The sequence below is a fragment of the Notolabrus celidotus genome, chromosome 17 (genome assembly GCF_009762535.1).
Source record: "Notolabrus celidotus isolate fNotCel1 chromosome 17, fNotCel1.pri, whole genome shotgun sequence".
Classification (NCBI taxonomy): Eukaryota; Metazoa; Chordata; class Actinopteri; order Labriformes; family Labridae; genus Notolabrus; species Notolabrus celidotus.
Window position 1 is genome coordinate 27673585 of NC_048288.1, and position 17875 is coordinate 27691459.

Consider the following 17875-nt stretch of genomic DNA (forward strand, 5'->3'; position numbering starts at 1 on the left):
CAATAGCAGTTATTGCATTAGCTACGATGCCCTTTTTGTTTTGAAAGCTTAAATGCAATGTTGTAATTTTTATTATTTCACTCACTCTTTTAAAATATGAATCATTTGCACACAGGAGCCTGAATAACATGGCTGGAAAGCGGCTGTGGGTTGAGGTTTCCAGCAGCTTTAAAACAAGCACCACTGTCCTTGTCTGAAAGTCGGCTTAAGGGTGCCCTTGATCAAGGCATTTAGCTGCTCTAGTGGAGCTACTTTGTGGTCAACAGAACAAGTTAGAGGCTTTGCTGGGCGGCTGCCTTTTCTTTCATGTGGTCAACTAACCATCTGAGCTGTGGCTGCAACTCAGAACACGATCTTTAACAGCTTTCTTGTTAAAAAGCAGGAAGCGGTTTGAAGAAACACAGGGGTCCCTATCAGAGTGCTGGTTAGAATCCCACTTCTGTGTCTGCCTGCAACACTTTTCTTTCAAGATCTCTTTGTCGAATGATTAAAACATGAATACATTTTTTACTTCCATGTCATGACACATAATCAGCCCGGCCCACACGGGATTAGATCACAGATATAGTGTGAGAAAAACAGAATCCTGTGGGATGGTGTGCGGCACGAGCTAAAAAAGCCAAAGTAAAAGGCGCTATTACTCAAACAGCATGAGCTAAAGAAAAACTGCTATCAATCCTTCAAGTGAAAAAGCTTTCCTCCCTGAATGGTTGGGGAATATTTTGCTGCAGACGGCTCAGTTGTAATAAATCTAACAACTTCTTTTAAGGAGAATCGCTTTGCTACAGTAGGACATATTTTAAAAAGGCAGGAATATGGATTGGAGATCTCATATTTTAAGAGTTTAATTTGCACACTCAACTAAGCCCCAGCCTAACCCACACATCAGATACTCGCCTGGCCGAAGGAAGGTGCCCTGGTTTCCCTAACAGACCTCTGCAAAGACACTAATCCATGGAGGGGGTTTGAACTGCTCTTACTCTGAACCCTCATCTGACACCATATGTCTTTAAATACCCTACGACAATCTCTCACACCCAACCGAGAAAACCTACTACGACTCAAACAGTCTGTAATTCATTGGGTCAAGTACTGCAGATGAAACAGTCACTCGAATAAATTGCACTATCCATTATTTGTAACAACGAGGATACAATTTACACACAACAGCTCAGAACTGTTATAAATGACTCACATTATCTGGCAGATATCTTACTATACAGAAAGGAGGAAGGGGAGCAACAGTCGGAGAAAAAATCTGCATCACTTGGGCAGCTTGATGTTAGTTAACAAGTTATTTTTCACTGTTAGCTTCCATTAGCTCCACACTGTGATTCCCTAACACAGCATATGGCAAAGCAGCGAGAGAGATTTTGCAGGAAATAGTGGAAGTATACACCTCCATGTATTCTCAACAATTCCCCAGAGTAATAAAGTGACAAGATAAGATATATATTTAACAACAGTTTTTCACAGAAAATACAGCAGGGTGTCAAAAAGAGATGCCAAAATAACAGGCCGCACAATAGACTGGACTAGCTCCAGAATCAACACAACATGAGGCAATTTCAATGTGGTATTCAGCTCTTCATGAGGTAAAAATTGAACATGCTTATGCAAAAGAAATATGCATATAATGAAGAATAATAACCTCCAAAACAAGCAAATAATCTAACTTAAAATAGTAAGTTAAAAGCAGTTTCTTTCTAGCTTATTTCAGCAGTTTGACACCAAGAAATAGATTTTCTTGTGATCTACTAACAATTTATTCTGCTTAAGTTCACCAAGACAACAACATCATGACTTTGATTTAAAAAAAGTAATAAAGTCAGCTGTGTCAGGTCCTCCTCTTCACTAGGAGGAGAAAACAACTTTTAAAATGTTTGTTGAATGGAGGTTGGATCGATCATTTCTGATGCATTCAGGGTAGTCCGGTAATCTAAACGCTGATTGGTTTTCTTAACTTTGTGTTGAGCAGATCTGTAACTCAGGTTAAAATAATGTTTGCTTTAGAATAGATTGCAAGCTACACTTGCATGCAAATCTTTTTGCACATATAAACAATGTAAACAGATGACCACTCAACCCGGATTGGGTTACGCCTGCTTTTGCTCTCCACACAACTGTTTTTCATGGATATACCAAAGCCTGCTGATATGTGATTGATTAGTTGACCTACAACAGATTGCAACCAGAAGACCTCACATACTGAAAATCCAGACCCCTTAGTAGAGAGTAGGAGCAACAAATAATACACATTTATGTGGAATCTGCAAAAATAGTTTTAATTTTACTCATTGTTTGCTATTAACACGGTAGATTATTGGAGTTTAAAAAATGCACTCCTTCATTGCATATGAAGGTGGAATATTTGTTGAATCAGACAACATATGCTACAATACCAACAAGTTTTAAAATGTTTGTTAAGTGGAGGTTGGATCGATCCTTTCTGATGCATTCAGGGTAGTCTGGTAATCTAAACTCTGATTGGTTTTCTTAACTTTGTGTTGAGCAGATTTGTCACTCAAGTTAAAATGTTTGCTGTAGCATAGACTGCTAGCTAAACAGGAATGCATATCTGGATGCATATATTAACAATTTGCCATTAGATGACCACTAAATGCAAATTGGGTTACATCTGCTTTTGCTCTCCACACAACTGTTTTTCCAGGATATACCAAAGCCTGCTGATACGTGATTGGTTAGTTAACCTAGAACAAATTGCAACCAGAAAACCTTCCATGCTGGATATCCAGAGCCTCAAGTAGAGAGTTGGAGCACCAATCTGGAAAAAGAGTTCTAATTTTACCCGTTATTTGCAATTAACACAGTGTTGATTTTGGGGTTTCAAAAAATGCACTCGTTCAGAGCACGAGGTTGGAATATTTGTTGAATCAGACAACAGCTGCTACAATTACAAACTGAAAGTGTCTACTATGTACATCATCATCAACAGAGCTGTGTGCTCAGAGTAGCAGGAGTCTAGACGACAGACGGACAACCCTATGTGGACAACGAGAGAGAGAGAAAAAAAACATGGACAGTTTGAACAGAATGGCAGGATGTCCAAGCTGTAGTTTCGAGCCCAGGATGCTGTGCTCTCTTTTCAAGTGAGGGGACTAAACACATTTTGGCATTTGGCAGACAGAACTGCAGACGGTTAAAATATTAATCTTTGTATGACATGAATTATATCTTGTTGCTTGTCTCCGGTCAGTCTGGAAAACGTGGATGCAGCATAAAGCGCTCCTCAGACAAAGAAGTGATGACACTCTGTCTTGAAAGCAGTCGATGTTTTCAGTAACACCAGTGTTGTCGAAACGTTCTGGCTGTGGCATCCTTTTAAATACTGAATTAATGTGTGAAAAACTGAGACAAACTGCTGCAGAATGGACTCCTTCTGCCACATTTGCACTCTCAAGAAATGAAAATGCACTGTCCTTCTGGAGCTGTCAGAAGTATTGGAGTCGATCTTTGCTTTGTTTGATTCACGGCCCCTTAGGAGAGGAGGTGGGCAGAGAGAGTTGAGGGATGTCTCCCAGTGCCACAAACATGAAGGCAGCCAAACTTGCCTCTGCATCTCAATACAGCTGAAGCCAGCTAAGGCAAGGCTTGTGGTGGGAAGCAAACTGGACCAAGGGCTAAACTGACTTATCTCCTATTATGACATCGATTTTTCTGATCTCTCCAGTGCTCCCTTTCTCTCTGTTTTCATGCCTCTCTCTCTCTATTTCTCTCACTCTCCGGCTCACAGATTCATCTGGAGTGCTGTGAACTCCTCCTCTCAGCGGGCAACTGTGAGATCTTCTGGCTGAGAGCTTTTAAAAGCCCTGTGATTGCAGACCAAACCTAAGGCTAGGTATTCACATGAGACTGGAATAGTTGCCTTGGTAACACCCACTGTTGGTGCTGCGCTGGCACGAAATCCTGCACCCAGGGAGTGGAGGGGAGGAGGAGAGAGCAGCAGAGTGGGTAATCCATTTGACAACACAACGTGCGAACATCCCAAACCTCTATGACTCTTATGTTTTCATGAAGGTCCCACTCAGAGGAATTGGAACGTGGAGATGTCGGCGCAGTTGACACGCCGCATATTTCCATTGGAACCTCCAAGGTATGAGGGAAATCACTACTGCTTATTAGATCTTTGAATGTGAGCAATAAGGCTGGAGCGCCGCCGCCGCCGCCTCAAGGCAGAGTGCAAAAACTCATAAGAAATGCAAACAAACATATTGATCACTGTAATTACCTTCATTGTCTTTCAGGGTGAAGTTGGGATTAACCGGTAGCTGGCTCGGCAAAGCGAAAGTAAAGCGCTGTCCGTTGGCAAAGTCATCCTTATCCACCGCTGTGACAGTCTGGATCACCTGTTGTTCAGAGGACACGGGGTAAATTACTCTCCAAAGACAACACATGCTACTTTTAATTAGCCACTGCACCCGTTAGCAATCACTTCTCACACTAATTGCACCGGGCACAAGGATGATTTGGTTCCTGATGTATGTCTCATGTTTCGTTGATTATAACTGGTGAGAGTGGAGAGTTCTTTTGACCTACAGCCAACTGTTCTTGTAACATTTTCTCCTCCTCTACCTGCCCTGAAAAAAAAAAGTAGCTGCCTACAAAACCGCTAGGATTTCAGAGCATTAGGCTTGTGCCGACGGGGGGAAGCTGGCATCTAACAATGACAGGGGCGCTCTGAGGGCAACCTCACTGCCACTTTTGTCGTCTTGTTACCCTTAATTGGTAAAAGACACAGTGAGAGTGGGGACAGAAAGTCGCAGTGGAGAGAAAAACGACCTGATAGCGCCTGTCACCACAGGGACTTCTTATCTTCAATGTGAGATTTGGGCTGTTGTTGTGCTCCTGGTTCGCTTGCAAAAGCCTCTGTCTTTAGCTGGGCTGTTTTAGGATCTACTTTCTGTGTGCTTGAGTTCGCTTGTGTGGATGTCATGGCTGACAGGGCGACACTGGCGGGAGCTGTTGGGGTAGGGAGTAGCAAGGTTTTTGTTCCTGTGTTAATGGTTCCAAAGTTAAAATTGTAATGATTTTGTTTTGCATCAATGTGAAAAAACAACTGCCACTTGATTACTTCTAAAAATCAGGATAATGGGGTGTTTTGAAAACCAGGGGAAGAGATATAATTGGCTGTTAGCTTGGAAATGCCTGCCTGAGGAAACATCACTACAGGATGAGTTCTGAGTCAGTGCGACGTTGTTCCCCATGGTATCATTTTTTGGTTTTAATGACAGTTTGATGTATCTCTGCTCTTGTCTAAGGGGTCTCTAAGCTTGAATTACTCTGGCTAAAAAACACTGAACCATATATTTTAGTAGCTCCTCCACTGTTGTCACAGTTGGGTTGGGATTCCAGACTTGTGAGATCCAAAAATCAGACCCAAAATAATAGCTACTGTTAACTTTTTTTTTACATTCAGTATGGCTACAGCTTAAAGATAACATCCCTGAGTTGACTTGCTCTATTTGTTTTATCACTGTACATAAAGAAATGTTGTGGCAACATCATGGTGGGCTGTAAACTTTACAAAACAAGTTTTAGAGTAATCAATCAATCAATCAATCAATCAATCAATCAATCAATCAATCAATCAATCAATCAATCAATCAATCAATCAATCAATCAATCAATCAATCAATCAATCAATCTGCATGCATGCATGCAGCTAGTTTAATGATTGATTGTCACTGCCTGATGCAAATATGTACAGCACTGTTAACTGTTGTGCTGTTGTGTCAGCATTTGTCTTTAACATTTCCTCATTGCTGCTTCCTGATTGTCTTCCTCCATGTATTTTATGTCCATCGACACTTTCTCAAAAACTGTCATATTATGTCCTTATGTAGCTTTTAGTCATTTTTAATCGTATGGTGCTATTTGCACTTTTCTTTTCTTCTCTTTTTGTTTGTTTGTTTGTTTGTATTCTGATCTTATTTTACACAATTTTATCTTTGTTTAATCTTCATCTTTTTAGGGAGCCTTTTTAACATCTGGCAAGGGACTACGGATGTAAACTAGCCTTTTGGCTAACTCTGGCATATTTACAGAAGTGTTAATTAATATGCATGGTCCTTTCAAATAATAAATAAATAAAATAAATAAATCTTTATGTGTATAGCGCCAAATCACAACAAACGTCGTCTCAAGATGCTTTTAGAAACAGAGCAGGACACCAAGACAGGATACGATCCAGTCCCATCCAACAGACAGGACTCAGTCTGATCTCATCTTAATCCACCATGAGCAGAGCGCCTTGCAGTATTTAGCAAGTTACAGTGGCAGGGACAAACTTCCTTTTAACAGGCAGAAACCTCCAGCAGGACCAGACTCATGTTAGACAGACATCTGCCTTGACTGAGTTTGGGTTGGAAAGAGGGATAGAGGAGAATAAGAGAGAGAGAGAGAGAGAGAGAGAGAGAGAGAGAGAGAGAGAGAGAGAGAGAGAGAGAGAGAGAGAGAGAGAGAGAGAGAGAGAGAGAGAGAGAGATGATAGTAACAGGTTTGAAGTTGTTTCTCTGGTTCTGCACTTAACCAGATGCACGACATCTAAAGGGGCTGTGAGCTAAGCTAATGCTAGCTTGTTTTTGGTTGCCTAGTTTGTTTTTAGGTTGTCGTTATAACAGTGTTCATTGTTTACCACGTCTCCTCTTTTTAAAAAACCAATGAACATGTAATTAAAGCTGGTAAAAGCACTTCATAAATCAGTTTCACTCTAAAAATCTACTTCAGGAGATACCGACAGTCATGAGGGAGCTGAGAGCTGAGCTGCAGCTAGCTTGATTTAGGTTAGCATCACTTCGGTGTTTGTTGTTCCTGAGGTTCTTCCTAGGTCTGCTTCTTTCAAAATATAATGTATAGATAACTGAAATAGAGAAACACTGACTTCTACAGTAAAACAGCTTTATGGAGTACTTTCAAGCAACTACATTGTGTGTAGGGGTCTAAGGCTTCTAATCAACCATGAAAAGCTGCCTTTGATTCCCTCACTGAGCTTTTGCATTAATTTAATTAACAGTAATATTCATGTCACGTGTGTATTGTTCTGAAGGATGCCTGTAGCTTCATGTACCTTCAGCAGCTTGATGGACGACTGCCAACCAATCAGAAAAATCCCTCATGTCCATATATAAGTAACAGTTACAATGCACACAGATGGTAAAATATTAATGTACAGCTCATTCAATCACATATGTTGTCCACTGAATGGGGATGTCTGTCTCTTTCAACACATCATTATCCTCCCTGCTTAATCCCTTGGGCCAAGAACCCCGAGGCTATAAAGCAGCTGCAATTCAAATTCAATGCAAACTTTAATTCAAACTTTTCTGGGCTGGAAACTATTAAAAATGTATTTAGTTGTGTCCTCCCGGTTTTTACTCCACCACCCTTTTAGCCATTTCCTTGCTGCTGATTGCTCTATATCTCAAAACCCTTCTTAATTCGAATGAATCAAAGACTACTGAGAGCAAATTGGAATGAGCTTCGATTTAGAGCTGTCATGGTTTGCTGCTAAGATACTCGTTTTGAATGAGGGTGATTAAGCAGCTCTCGCCAGTGCCTTTTGAGTCTGTTACTGCTCAGCTTTCAGTAAGCAACCTAAAGTGCTGAGGGAAACAATAGTTCAGGGATAAATCAGGCATATAAATGCACAACTTTCTACTCTTTCATATGAGGTGTGTCTGTAGTGAATGTGTGAGGAGAGAAGACTGCTAACGAGGGGTTGCAGATAGAGCTGGGCGATATATTAAAAATTATGTTATCAGTCGATATTGATAATTATCATAACAAATATCAAATCATTATTTCATTTAAATTTAAAGGCAGACTTTATGTCCTGAGTGAAAGTTGAAGAAACCAGACAAGTTGTTAGCTTGATTTAGTTTTCAGATAAGCTTCTTGAATCCATCATTTCTGACCCTACAGCCCTGCCTACAGGGCGTAAAATTGACACCCGCCAAGCGCCAATGGCGGGTAAAAAATTAGTTTGCTGTGTTAAACAAAAAAACACATCCGCCAGTGGCTGATGGAAAATGTTGTATTGCATGTGAGGTTTTGTTTTCATACTTTCAGACTGTCAGGCTATTTTCACCCTCGCGGTGCGCTGTACTTGTGTTGTGATTTGGTATGTCAGGAACGGTGTGACGTCAGCTAATGGAGTTCTATTCATTCCCTTTGCTTGAAGAAGCACGGCGGGAAGAGCGTTTCAATGAAAATGTGGTGACACATTCCCGGCGTGAAGCCCCCACAAACACAAAGGATAAACAAAGAGGCAGGAGACCATCGAGAAGAGGAAACAGGTGCCAAAGGCTCGTGTCCCCTACTGTCCCTCTAAGTGATTTAATGTGTCTTCATGCTGGTCTGCAGGAAATCAACCTACCTACATGAGCATGTGTCTGTGTTTCCTGTGCCTTTATAAATGAACCTACTGCTACTGATGCTTTTGATAATTAACTGTTCACTAACCCTAAACTGAGGAGTCATATGACAAAAAGAAAGGCAGAAAACTCATTACATGTTCTATTTTCAAGGTTTTATTTCAAGTTTAGCTACTTTTTTTGTCCATATTTTTTACTAAAATTAGTACAAAAATGTACTGTTTTTAGATAACTTGAAAAAAACTAACATTCTAGAAGACATCTCATGACCCCTCATTTGTGTCTCGCGACCCCCCCAGGGGGTCCCGACCCCCACTTTGGGAAGCCCTGTTTTAAGTGTTGCTTAAGTTGGATTTTCAGATAAAAACGTATGGTAATTATTTTAAATCCAATAATGCATGATTTATTATTTGGCCAGTGAAAAATATTTTTGGCCAGTACATTTTTGGAAGTCACTAGCCAATGGCAGATGAGGTAAAAAGTTAATTTTACACCCTGCCTGCTTACCTCTCACCCTGCGACATGATTGGCTGATCAATACGGCCTTCTTCTTCTGTCTAATGTTGGGTGGTAACTAGCAGTTCAGGCTCATTAGCGCCCCTCTCTTTCAAGTGATTAAGGGGTGTAATTACAGGTTCATTTGTATCACATTTTTATCAAACATTTGTTCTATTTATATTGAGATAAATTCTATCCTGATAATTATCATTCTCAAATTATCGCCCAGCCCTAGCTGCAGATTCATCATGTTGTGTACTCGTCTCTCACCTGACCCGGCCTTGAGCTCTCACACACGATGACTTCCTCGTCTGTGGCTATTTCAGGCGGATTGTCGTTCATGTCCAGCACCTGGACGGTAACAGGAACATGACTGAAGAGGCCTGGGTTGTCTGTAGCAGAGAGAGAGAGAGATAGAGAAAAAGAGAGAGGGAGCATGTGACTCAAAAGATGAAAGTCAAATGTAAGCCTTAATAACAAAGTAGAGCATCAACACTGTAATTTAAACTGGGACACTGTGTGCTCTTCTTGTTAGTCTGCTTATGGGTTTTGTCTTAGGCTGTGACACAATAAACACACTGAGGGATGTGATGTCGCAGAGGGCAGTTTTGTGTATTAAAGCACATCTGATCATCGTAGTGCAGCATTTTCTCATCCCACTTGGTGCGCTTGGTTGAGACGCCTTATTTCCCCCTCCACTGCATGAGCAGCCCATGAAGCATACAGAGCATATGCCTTATATAGCACACTGTGGAATCAGATTTTAATGGCAACATAACAGCAGCCTGCACCACTATAGCACATGAAATCGACTTGAAATACATGATTTAACACGTAAATTAAAATCTCCCCAATCTGATTAAGATTTCATATTCATTGCAGCGTGCATTTGGTTCCATATAGGATTATAGAAGCAGGAGAGGAGCAATATGGTGCTAGAGTGGGTTTGGAAATTAAATGACACCAATGCAATTCATGTTTTTAACACTAATGAAGCCAATTTGAAGCAGCAACATATTGTGGAAAACAATCTAGACTATTGCACAAACTGAACAAGCACGGACGATAACAAAAATGTGTCCAATAGTGTCAGTTTAATCTTCTTTTCCCCTTAAAACTCTAAGTTTACAGCAACTTTTGCAGCAAAGAAAAAAACTTGTTGCTGCAACTTTCATGCCTCTGATTGATTATGCTGATGTTTTATATATGTATGCATCGGCTCAATGCCTTCACTCTCTGGACACCGCTTTGCATGGAGCTCTGAGGTTCATTACAAGTTTTAAGTCTCTAACCCATCACTGCTCCCTGTATCCTTGAGTTGGCTGGTCTGCATTGTCTACCTGTAGGCTACATCACTGGCATGTCCTTGATTATAAAGCAGTTCTTAACTTGCTTCCCTCATATGTATGCAATTTTATCAATTTAAAAAATACTGGAAGCTTCAGTCTCCGCTCTGTGACCCAGTCACAAAACTTGTTTTTGCTTTTGGTCCCCTGAAATGGGTAAAAAGGGTTTTAGATGGGGGCACTGGTGGCCTAGCGGTCTAAACGCGCACCCCATACACAGAGGCCATAGCCCTTGTCGCAGAATCTGCAGGTTTGATTCACAGCCTTGACCATTTACTGCATGTCTTCCCCCACTCTCTACTCCCCACATTTCCCTTCTCTCTTCAGCTGTCCTGTCCATTTAAGGTGAAAATGCCCCAAAAATATAACTTTAAAAAACAGGGTTTGAGATACGCTGCTCCTGCAGCCTGGAATCTGCTGCAGGAGAGCCTGGGTTTGATTGAGCTTGTCTCTTTAAATGTTTTTAAAAGCAGACTGAAGGCTGATCCCACTCACCCTGCACACTATGTCTTCCAGCTACTGCCCTCTTGGAGGCACTTCAGGACAATTGCCTCCAAAACAACCCGTTTTAAAAACAGTTTTATTCCCCTTGCAATCAAGATTATTAACTCTGAACTCTAAACACCAAGGATTAGGCATGGCCCTTGTATTTATTGTTTTTGAAATGTTACGTCTACATGTACAATTATGTTTCTGCCTATTGTTAACTGTAATGTTGGAACCTGCAGCTGTACTGAAAACAAACTCCACCAGCTTGGCTGTGTGGTCATGAAAAGAATCAATCAATCAATCAATCAATTTGAGGAAGATGCATCAGCTTGTCGATGCTTTGACTGATTACTTTTGTTCTGAAATTCATGATATGCTGTCATGTTTTAGAATTCTGTGGTGTGTGGTTTTCCTGGTTAAAGCTAGGGTTGATAGTCATGGAAAACTAGCATGAATTTGAATGTAGCATTTCCTCAGGACTCTGTCTAACCCTCCTCCCGCTCCCCTCGGAGCTCCTCCAAAACGCCGTCCCCGCGACCATATGATCGTGACTGATTCAAAACCGTTCCTCAGCACATCGTTGATTGGTTTCATAATTTGGCTCCTGATGGCAGGGATTGGTTGGTGTTTTCCCAGGTTTACTCTGGCTGTAGATAGCATTTTTTTCCCTTCTTTTTTTAAGAACACATTATGTATTGATTGCCATCCGGACATAAAGATCATTTTAACCAGTATAACAAAAAGTGGATCTAAATCTGACTACCAACCCCAGTTTTAAATACATTTAAGTAAATAAAATAAACTTTAGGAGGTAGATATTTTTCATGCTTTTCCTACAGTTTATATTCTCTTGTCTTAGTGCCTCAAAGCAAGTCACTAAGTCAAACATAGAGGAGAACCGGCTTCACAAAAGCTTCCTTGAACACAAAGAAGGCATGCAGTTGCAAAAAACATTTCTAAAAAATCCTTTTTTCAAGACTTATATTAAATATGGATTCTGAATGCACAATGTTTTCAACACCCCCAAATTATGATGTAGCAAATTGACTCATTATGTCCCTTATTTTCCTGCAGAACATTCGATGCTGCAAAAACATGCATTTCTATAATAAGACCACTGCAACAAAAGGTTAAACTGCCCCCTTAATGTGAAATTATCTATCACAGCATGCTTTTGCCTTATACATGTTTCATAAGAGCTAGTGCTACGTCATTTCTAATGCAGAGAAAACTGCACAAATATTAAAAAAAGATGCATTTCAGTGGAATTATGGGAGTTTACTGTATCTACAGATGTCTTTGCTACACATAACCTTTAAAACATTAAGGTATTCTTAAATTTCTCCTTATTTTCCCCAGTTCATGTTCTGGTTGTACTGGGTAGCTCCCAGGTGTGAGTCTGTTGTACAGTGTGTCGAGGGACAGTGATGAAAAATAGCATGCTACCTCAGCAAAACCTGCTTTTGAATATTTAAGAGTCATGCAGGTGCAGCAATCTCTCTACAAAATTAATGTTTCAGGGTTTATTTACTTCATGCTTTTTCATGCATTATTAAAAGGGCTGACATCACACAAACTGTAACCATAACACAGCTCTTTGTGCATCAGGATGTTAAACAGCAAGGTGATCAAAACACTAACATCACTAACGCACTGATTGTCTGTTTTATTCGCTCATTATTGGTCTGTATTCTCCCGGTGAAGGACGGTGGAAGTCTCTGCAGGACTCTTTGTGTCCCTGTGTGTCCTTGTCCATTCAGAGTGGTAGAAATTTATCACTCTGCCTTTTGACATTGTCTTGGCATGTAAGCGAATCCTTGCATACTAAGAAGAGGCGAGCAGATAAAGAAGCATTAGCATGCAGCACCTCTGTTGGTTGGAAAGAGATTTGCCTAATTGTGATTACAAATTACTGGAGTTACCTGATAGCAATTCTTGAAGTTAGCGAGGCCTGCGCTGATTTAATTACATTTCAATGTAGGAGAGGACATTAAAACAATCGGGAGTAATTTGATTTTGTAGTTAATTATAAGAAAAAGACACTGTAACTTATTTGAATACATTCTTATCAATATGCAAATGATCTCCTTCATCCTTGTTTTCTCCAGACATCAAATGTTAATTCCAGCGTTAGCTCACCAGGTATTTAGTCTATGTTTAAATACTGTTAATAAAGCTATCAACATATCCTTTTTTTGGATGACGTGACGGTTAATCTTCATACAGTCACATCATATACCCATATGTATTTATTATATTGCTTAATCTGTCATAACAAACCATAATCACACCATGTCAACCTGTCACTACTTAACCATTTTAAGACTGCCTGTAATTATTACCACTATTTAAACCATTTGTAACATTTGTATATATCTTAAATGTGTGTTTTTTTATTTATCTATTTTTATTTTTACTTATTGAAAAGTATTCTTGATTGTACTTATGTCTGGGTTGCTGTAACAATCGAATTTCCCCACAGGGATCAATAAAGTAATATCTTATCTAATCTTAAAGGACTTGAATGAAGTGCAACATACTAGTGTTTATTGACCAGGGATGTGAAATGTAATGACCAATTTAATGAAAAGCAACCTTAACCCTCCTGTTATGTTGTGGGTCAAATTGGCCCTTTTTAAAGTCTATTTTTAGGCAAGGCAAGGCAAGGCAGCTTTATTTGTATAGCGCATTTCATACATGAGGGCAACTCAATGTACTTTACATTAACACATTAAAAGCATTGGAGACATTCAGACAGGCAATTAAAGAACACCAATGGACCAATCTTGATTTAAATGGTTAGTAATGGAGTTAAAAATTAGATTTAAAAAAATGTGTTTTGGGATTTTTTGGGGTTCTGACACTTTTGGATAATTGAATATGCCCCGGGTCAAATTGACCCAGGAACATTATTGTTGTTCCAGATAAACAAATATATAAGGAGGGTTAACAATAAATAACAGGTCAGAAATGTGCCTTGCTTAAAGCTTTATTAATCTTTTTGGTTATTTCCTTACTGCATTAACACGACAAATAAGAAATCCTCCACTCTTAATTACAGTACCAGTCAAATGTTTGGATACACCTTCTCATTCAATGGCTTGTATTTACTTTTTTTTTATATTTTCAACATTGTAGATTAATACTGAAGACATCAAAACTATGAAATAATCTGGATTACAACAGTGGTCAAATAGGACTATCCATTGTGTACTAACCCTACCTCTGAACAACACAACTGATGGTCTCAAACACATTAAGAAGGCAAGTCACTCTACACATGAACTCTTGACAAGGCTCATGTTAATTAGAAACCATCCAGGAGACCACTTCATGAAGCAGACTGAGAGAATACCAAGAGTGTGCAAAGCTGTCATGAAGGAAAAAGGGGGCTACTTTACAGAATCTAAAATATAAAACATATTCTGCTTTGTTCAACACTTTTTTGTTAGTTAAATAATTCCATATATGTTCTTTCATAGTTTTGATGTCTTTGGTATTAATCTACAGTGTTTCAAATAATTAACATAAATACAAACCCTTGAATGAGAAGGTGTTCCCAAACATTTGACTGGTAGTGTATATAAAAGCATTCTGTGTCTTGAGCCTTGCTTTTTTGTCCAGATAATAATCAGAAAGTAGATTTCTATGTGAAGTAAAAAAGGGAAAACCAGCCCATGTGTGAATTGAATAAGCAGAATATGAGCTTAATGTGATCAGGGAGGGATTGTAAGAGCTCAGTTAAATGTTACCCTGTTATGAAGCAGCATCATGAAACAGACAACAGTGCCACTGAACTGGTCAGCCTTGCAGCTGCAGACCACAGCTGTGTATTTTCAGTGAACCCTTACAACCCTTGTTTTCCCCCCTTTTTTTAAATATCTAACTTAAAGAATTGTGGACTAATAGTTAAGACCAAGAAGTTACAGCCCAGCTGCAGTGGATGCATGCCCATCAACAACCTGAACAGTGTGCTGCTGAAGTTTCTTTGATCAAGACATTGAAGTGAATGTCTGAGTAAAACCCGCTCTGTGCCTACAGGCTGCTGCACATTTTATTTTGTGGGTAAAGTCAGAGTGCGCACTGCAAATTCAAACTGTGTAGTCATTCCCTTTTTATGGAACCATCTTTTTGTTGATATTGATTTCGACTCCCATTTTACACGCTATGAATTTGAACCTGGACCGCTCCCTGACTATATGATCCCCTCTGGGTGTCTTGTTATCTGGAAAAAACCTCTGGGTTAGAACTATAGCATTGACTATTATATTTTAAATTTGCTACTCTTTAAGTCATGCTTTTGTGGCACAAACCTCACCGATGATTTGAATGTGTTTGTGATAACGATTTATAATGTCTCCTATTAGCTTGGGGCTAAACAGGATAAGTGTGGAGAGAAAGAGCAATCTCTTTTAAGTGCCTCTTTCAGGCAAATGCAGAAAAGTATTTCATGTGTTTACTACACTCCCTGAAGGTGTCGAGATGGGAGAAACCTACCCTGCTTATTAAAATATTTATATGTCAGAAGGTGAGGGGAAAGATATCTGCAGTGTTTGAGTGTGTGAGTGTGTGTGTGTACCTGCAAATCTGCTTACTACGAGTACTATTCAGTGTCAATACGACTGAGAAATATGTAGATAATGCAGGAAAAGGCTTCTAAAGATGATTAAATCAAGTGTCCAAGACTACTTTAGAATTCTAACTTCCTAAACTTTTGGGAGAAGTAGAAGTTTGAAGACTTACTTTAACTTTCTGAGATGAATTTAAATAAAAATGTGTCTGTATTTGGAAGTAAGAACAATGTCAATATGCCTTGTGAAAGAAGAGACACCTACACCTGCTCACTCATGAACATTCATATAAAGAGCAAACAGAAAGCAGCATGTGCTGAATTTACTTTAAACATTTAGTTGATGAAAAGCAACCTGAGTACCTACCAACCTCCGAGGCCATCACAGTGATGTTGTGCCAGGACATGTCTTCTCTGTCCAGAGGCTGTGTCGTCCGTATTAGTCCACTGCTTTCATCGATTCTGAAGTATCGAACTCCTTCTTCTTTACTGTCCAGGAAATATCTGTTGGGGAAAGGAAATTGTAATCGTTCCAAACACCCATGGAGATGAAAGCACAGAAGACTGGATACAAGTGGTCATTAATGCTGATTATGATAATCTGCAAGCCAAGTGAAGGGGAATGTGTGTTGAAGGTGTCATAAGATCATCAATACTTTTAAGTTACAAGTAAAAAAATCCAAGACATTTATGTCATAACTCAAATAAATTAAGATGAGCAAGTCAGTGTTTCATTTTAATTATGTTACGTTCCCTCTGGATTTCATTTTCTACATATTAAAGCTCCTGTGAGGAACTATGGCGCCCCCTCTGGACAAAGTGGTCCCTCTTACATACTTGCTAATTTTGTCATGTAGACATGTAATAGCGTTTCTGGCTAAGAAGTCACATTCTTCTTTTCGTCTTTTAATAGTGTAATGTATGGCTCACTGTGAATGTTTGCTCTGAAAAATTAAAGGTGTTTTTTCAGCGTGCTGTAAATCGTTCTGTGTGACACCTACCCCTTTTTGGTGGTTACAGGCATTAAAAATTACTGTACTGAAATTATCAATCTTGATGCCGTCTTATTTTCTTTGAGGCATTGCTTTTCATTTTCTCAGTCTGTTTCTCAACCAGTCAAAAACTCATCACAGGAGCTTTAAGTTATACAAGATTGTTTTTTTAGACGCTAAGCTAAAATCAGTAGTCACTTCCTGGAACACAGTGAGCAGGGGTGATGCTCAGATTTTGCAGTTATGACTTTTTTCTCTGATCTGGAACTTTTCTTTATTCGTTTGTCATTTTGAGCCAAAAGCATAAATTTAAAGATATCTGAACAGGTGCTTCTACCAATTTGAATTTTCTGCTGCACTCATGTTAGTAAAGGCTTTGATAAAGCTAAAACAATCAACTCTAAAGCCCCTAAAACGACAGCTACTTTTTATGTATAAAGTTCAATTTTTGGGGCTTCTACACCTTTATTTATTGTTTTTTTTAATAGAGGAGAGGACAGTGGATAGTGTAGGAAACTGGGAGAGAATGAGGGAATGACATGCGGGAAAGAGGCCATAGGCCGGATTCAAACCCAGGCCATCCGCTACATGGATGCGCAACTTAACCATTAGGCCAAGTCCGAGCCCGACAGCTACTTTATGAACATATTGACCTGCTGTAGAAATTTAGAATCAGAAATGTTAATAAAACCTTGGCATCTCAAATCGAGCTAATGCTAATATTAATTCAAAAACAGAGCTTTTGCTAGCCAAAATATCCGATTACCCCTAACTTACCTAACTCCCTTTTCTAATGATGAAGTAAGACCTGTCTTTGAGCACCATCAAATTTGGGGTCTCCCACAAGCGGCAACCTTTCTGTCTCAAGATATGAATCCCAATGCGGAAGTGTTATAAACTGCAATTCATCGAGCGTCCACTTGAGGCTGGCTGAAGAAACCCCAGAAACCACATACACACCAATTCAAAGAAGAAGATCTTTGCAAACACACACTGTACTTCTACACTGTGAGTTTTTTTGTAACGAGACGGTTCAGAAGATATTAAGATTATGAGTTGTGCCCAAATAAGGACATGACTGACTTGACTGACAGGTGGGAACACATAGCTGTTGACTAGGAAGCTCAAACCCCGCCTCTTTACGTCACACTAAGTTTGGTTGAGTTCAGCATTCCAATATGGCTCCCTCCGCCGATTGGCTTCAAAACAGCGCTTCAGAAACAGATGGGTGACGTCACGGATACTTCATCCATTATTCATACAGTCAATGGTCTCACATGAAACATGCTGACAAAAAACTTGTCACAATATAAGCAGCAGCCTGAGATATACAGTCTGCTTGTTGCTGTGGGGGAATCAAGCTCCTTCCGGCAAAAAGCCACTGCTCTCTAAGCATTACCTGAATAACTGATGATATCACCCGGATAATTTTTCTAAAGATAGCTCCCTTTAGTATTACTGCTCATTATGTGTAAACTGACCTTTGTGTAAAACCTGTGGAGTGCCTCTTTTAATCAAATAAGTACTCAGCTAAATGCCTCAGAACGCTGTGCTGGCACTGGATAAATTCCAGCCTGTTGTTTTAGT

The 17875-nt window shown here is 39.6% G+C and overlaps 1 protein-coding gene and 1 long non-coding RNA gene across 4 annotated transcripts in view; one reads left to right on the top strand and one right to left on the bottom strand.

Annotated features, from left to right (window-relative positions):
• Positions 1-17875, bottom strand: part of LOC117829046 (cadherin-18) — a 319558-nt gene that overhangs the window by 33113 nt on the left and 268570 nt on the right. For all 3 annotated transcript variants that reach the window (XM_034706566.1, XM_034706568.1, XM_034706569.1), the window contains 3 exons: positions 15664-15800; positions 9162-9283; positions 4250-4367 (listed from right to left, as the gene is read on the bottom strand). In XM_034706566.1, coding sequence (XP_034562457.1) covers positions 4250-4367; positions 9162-9283; positions 15664-15800 — 377 coding nt within the window. The remainder of the gene's footprint in view (positions 1-4249; positions 4368-9161; positions 9284-15663; positions 15801-17875) is intronic.
• LOC117829048 lies at positions 3914-4355 on the top strand. The gene is made up of 3 exons (XR_004634538.1): positions 3914-3968; positions 4039-4114; positions 4266-4355. It is a non-coding gene; the product is annotated as an uncharacterized LOC117829048 (long non-coding RNA).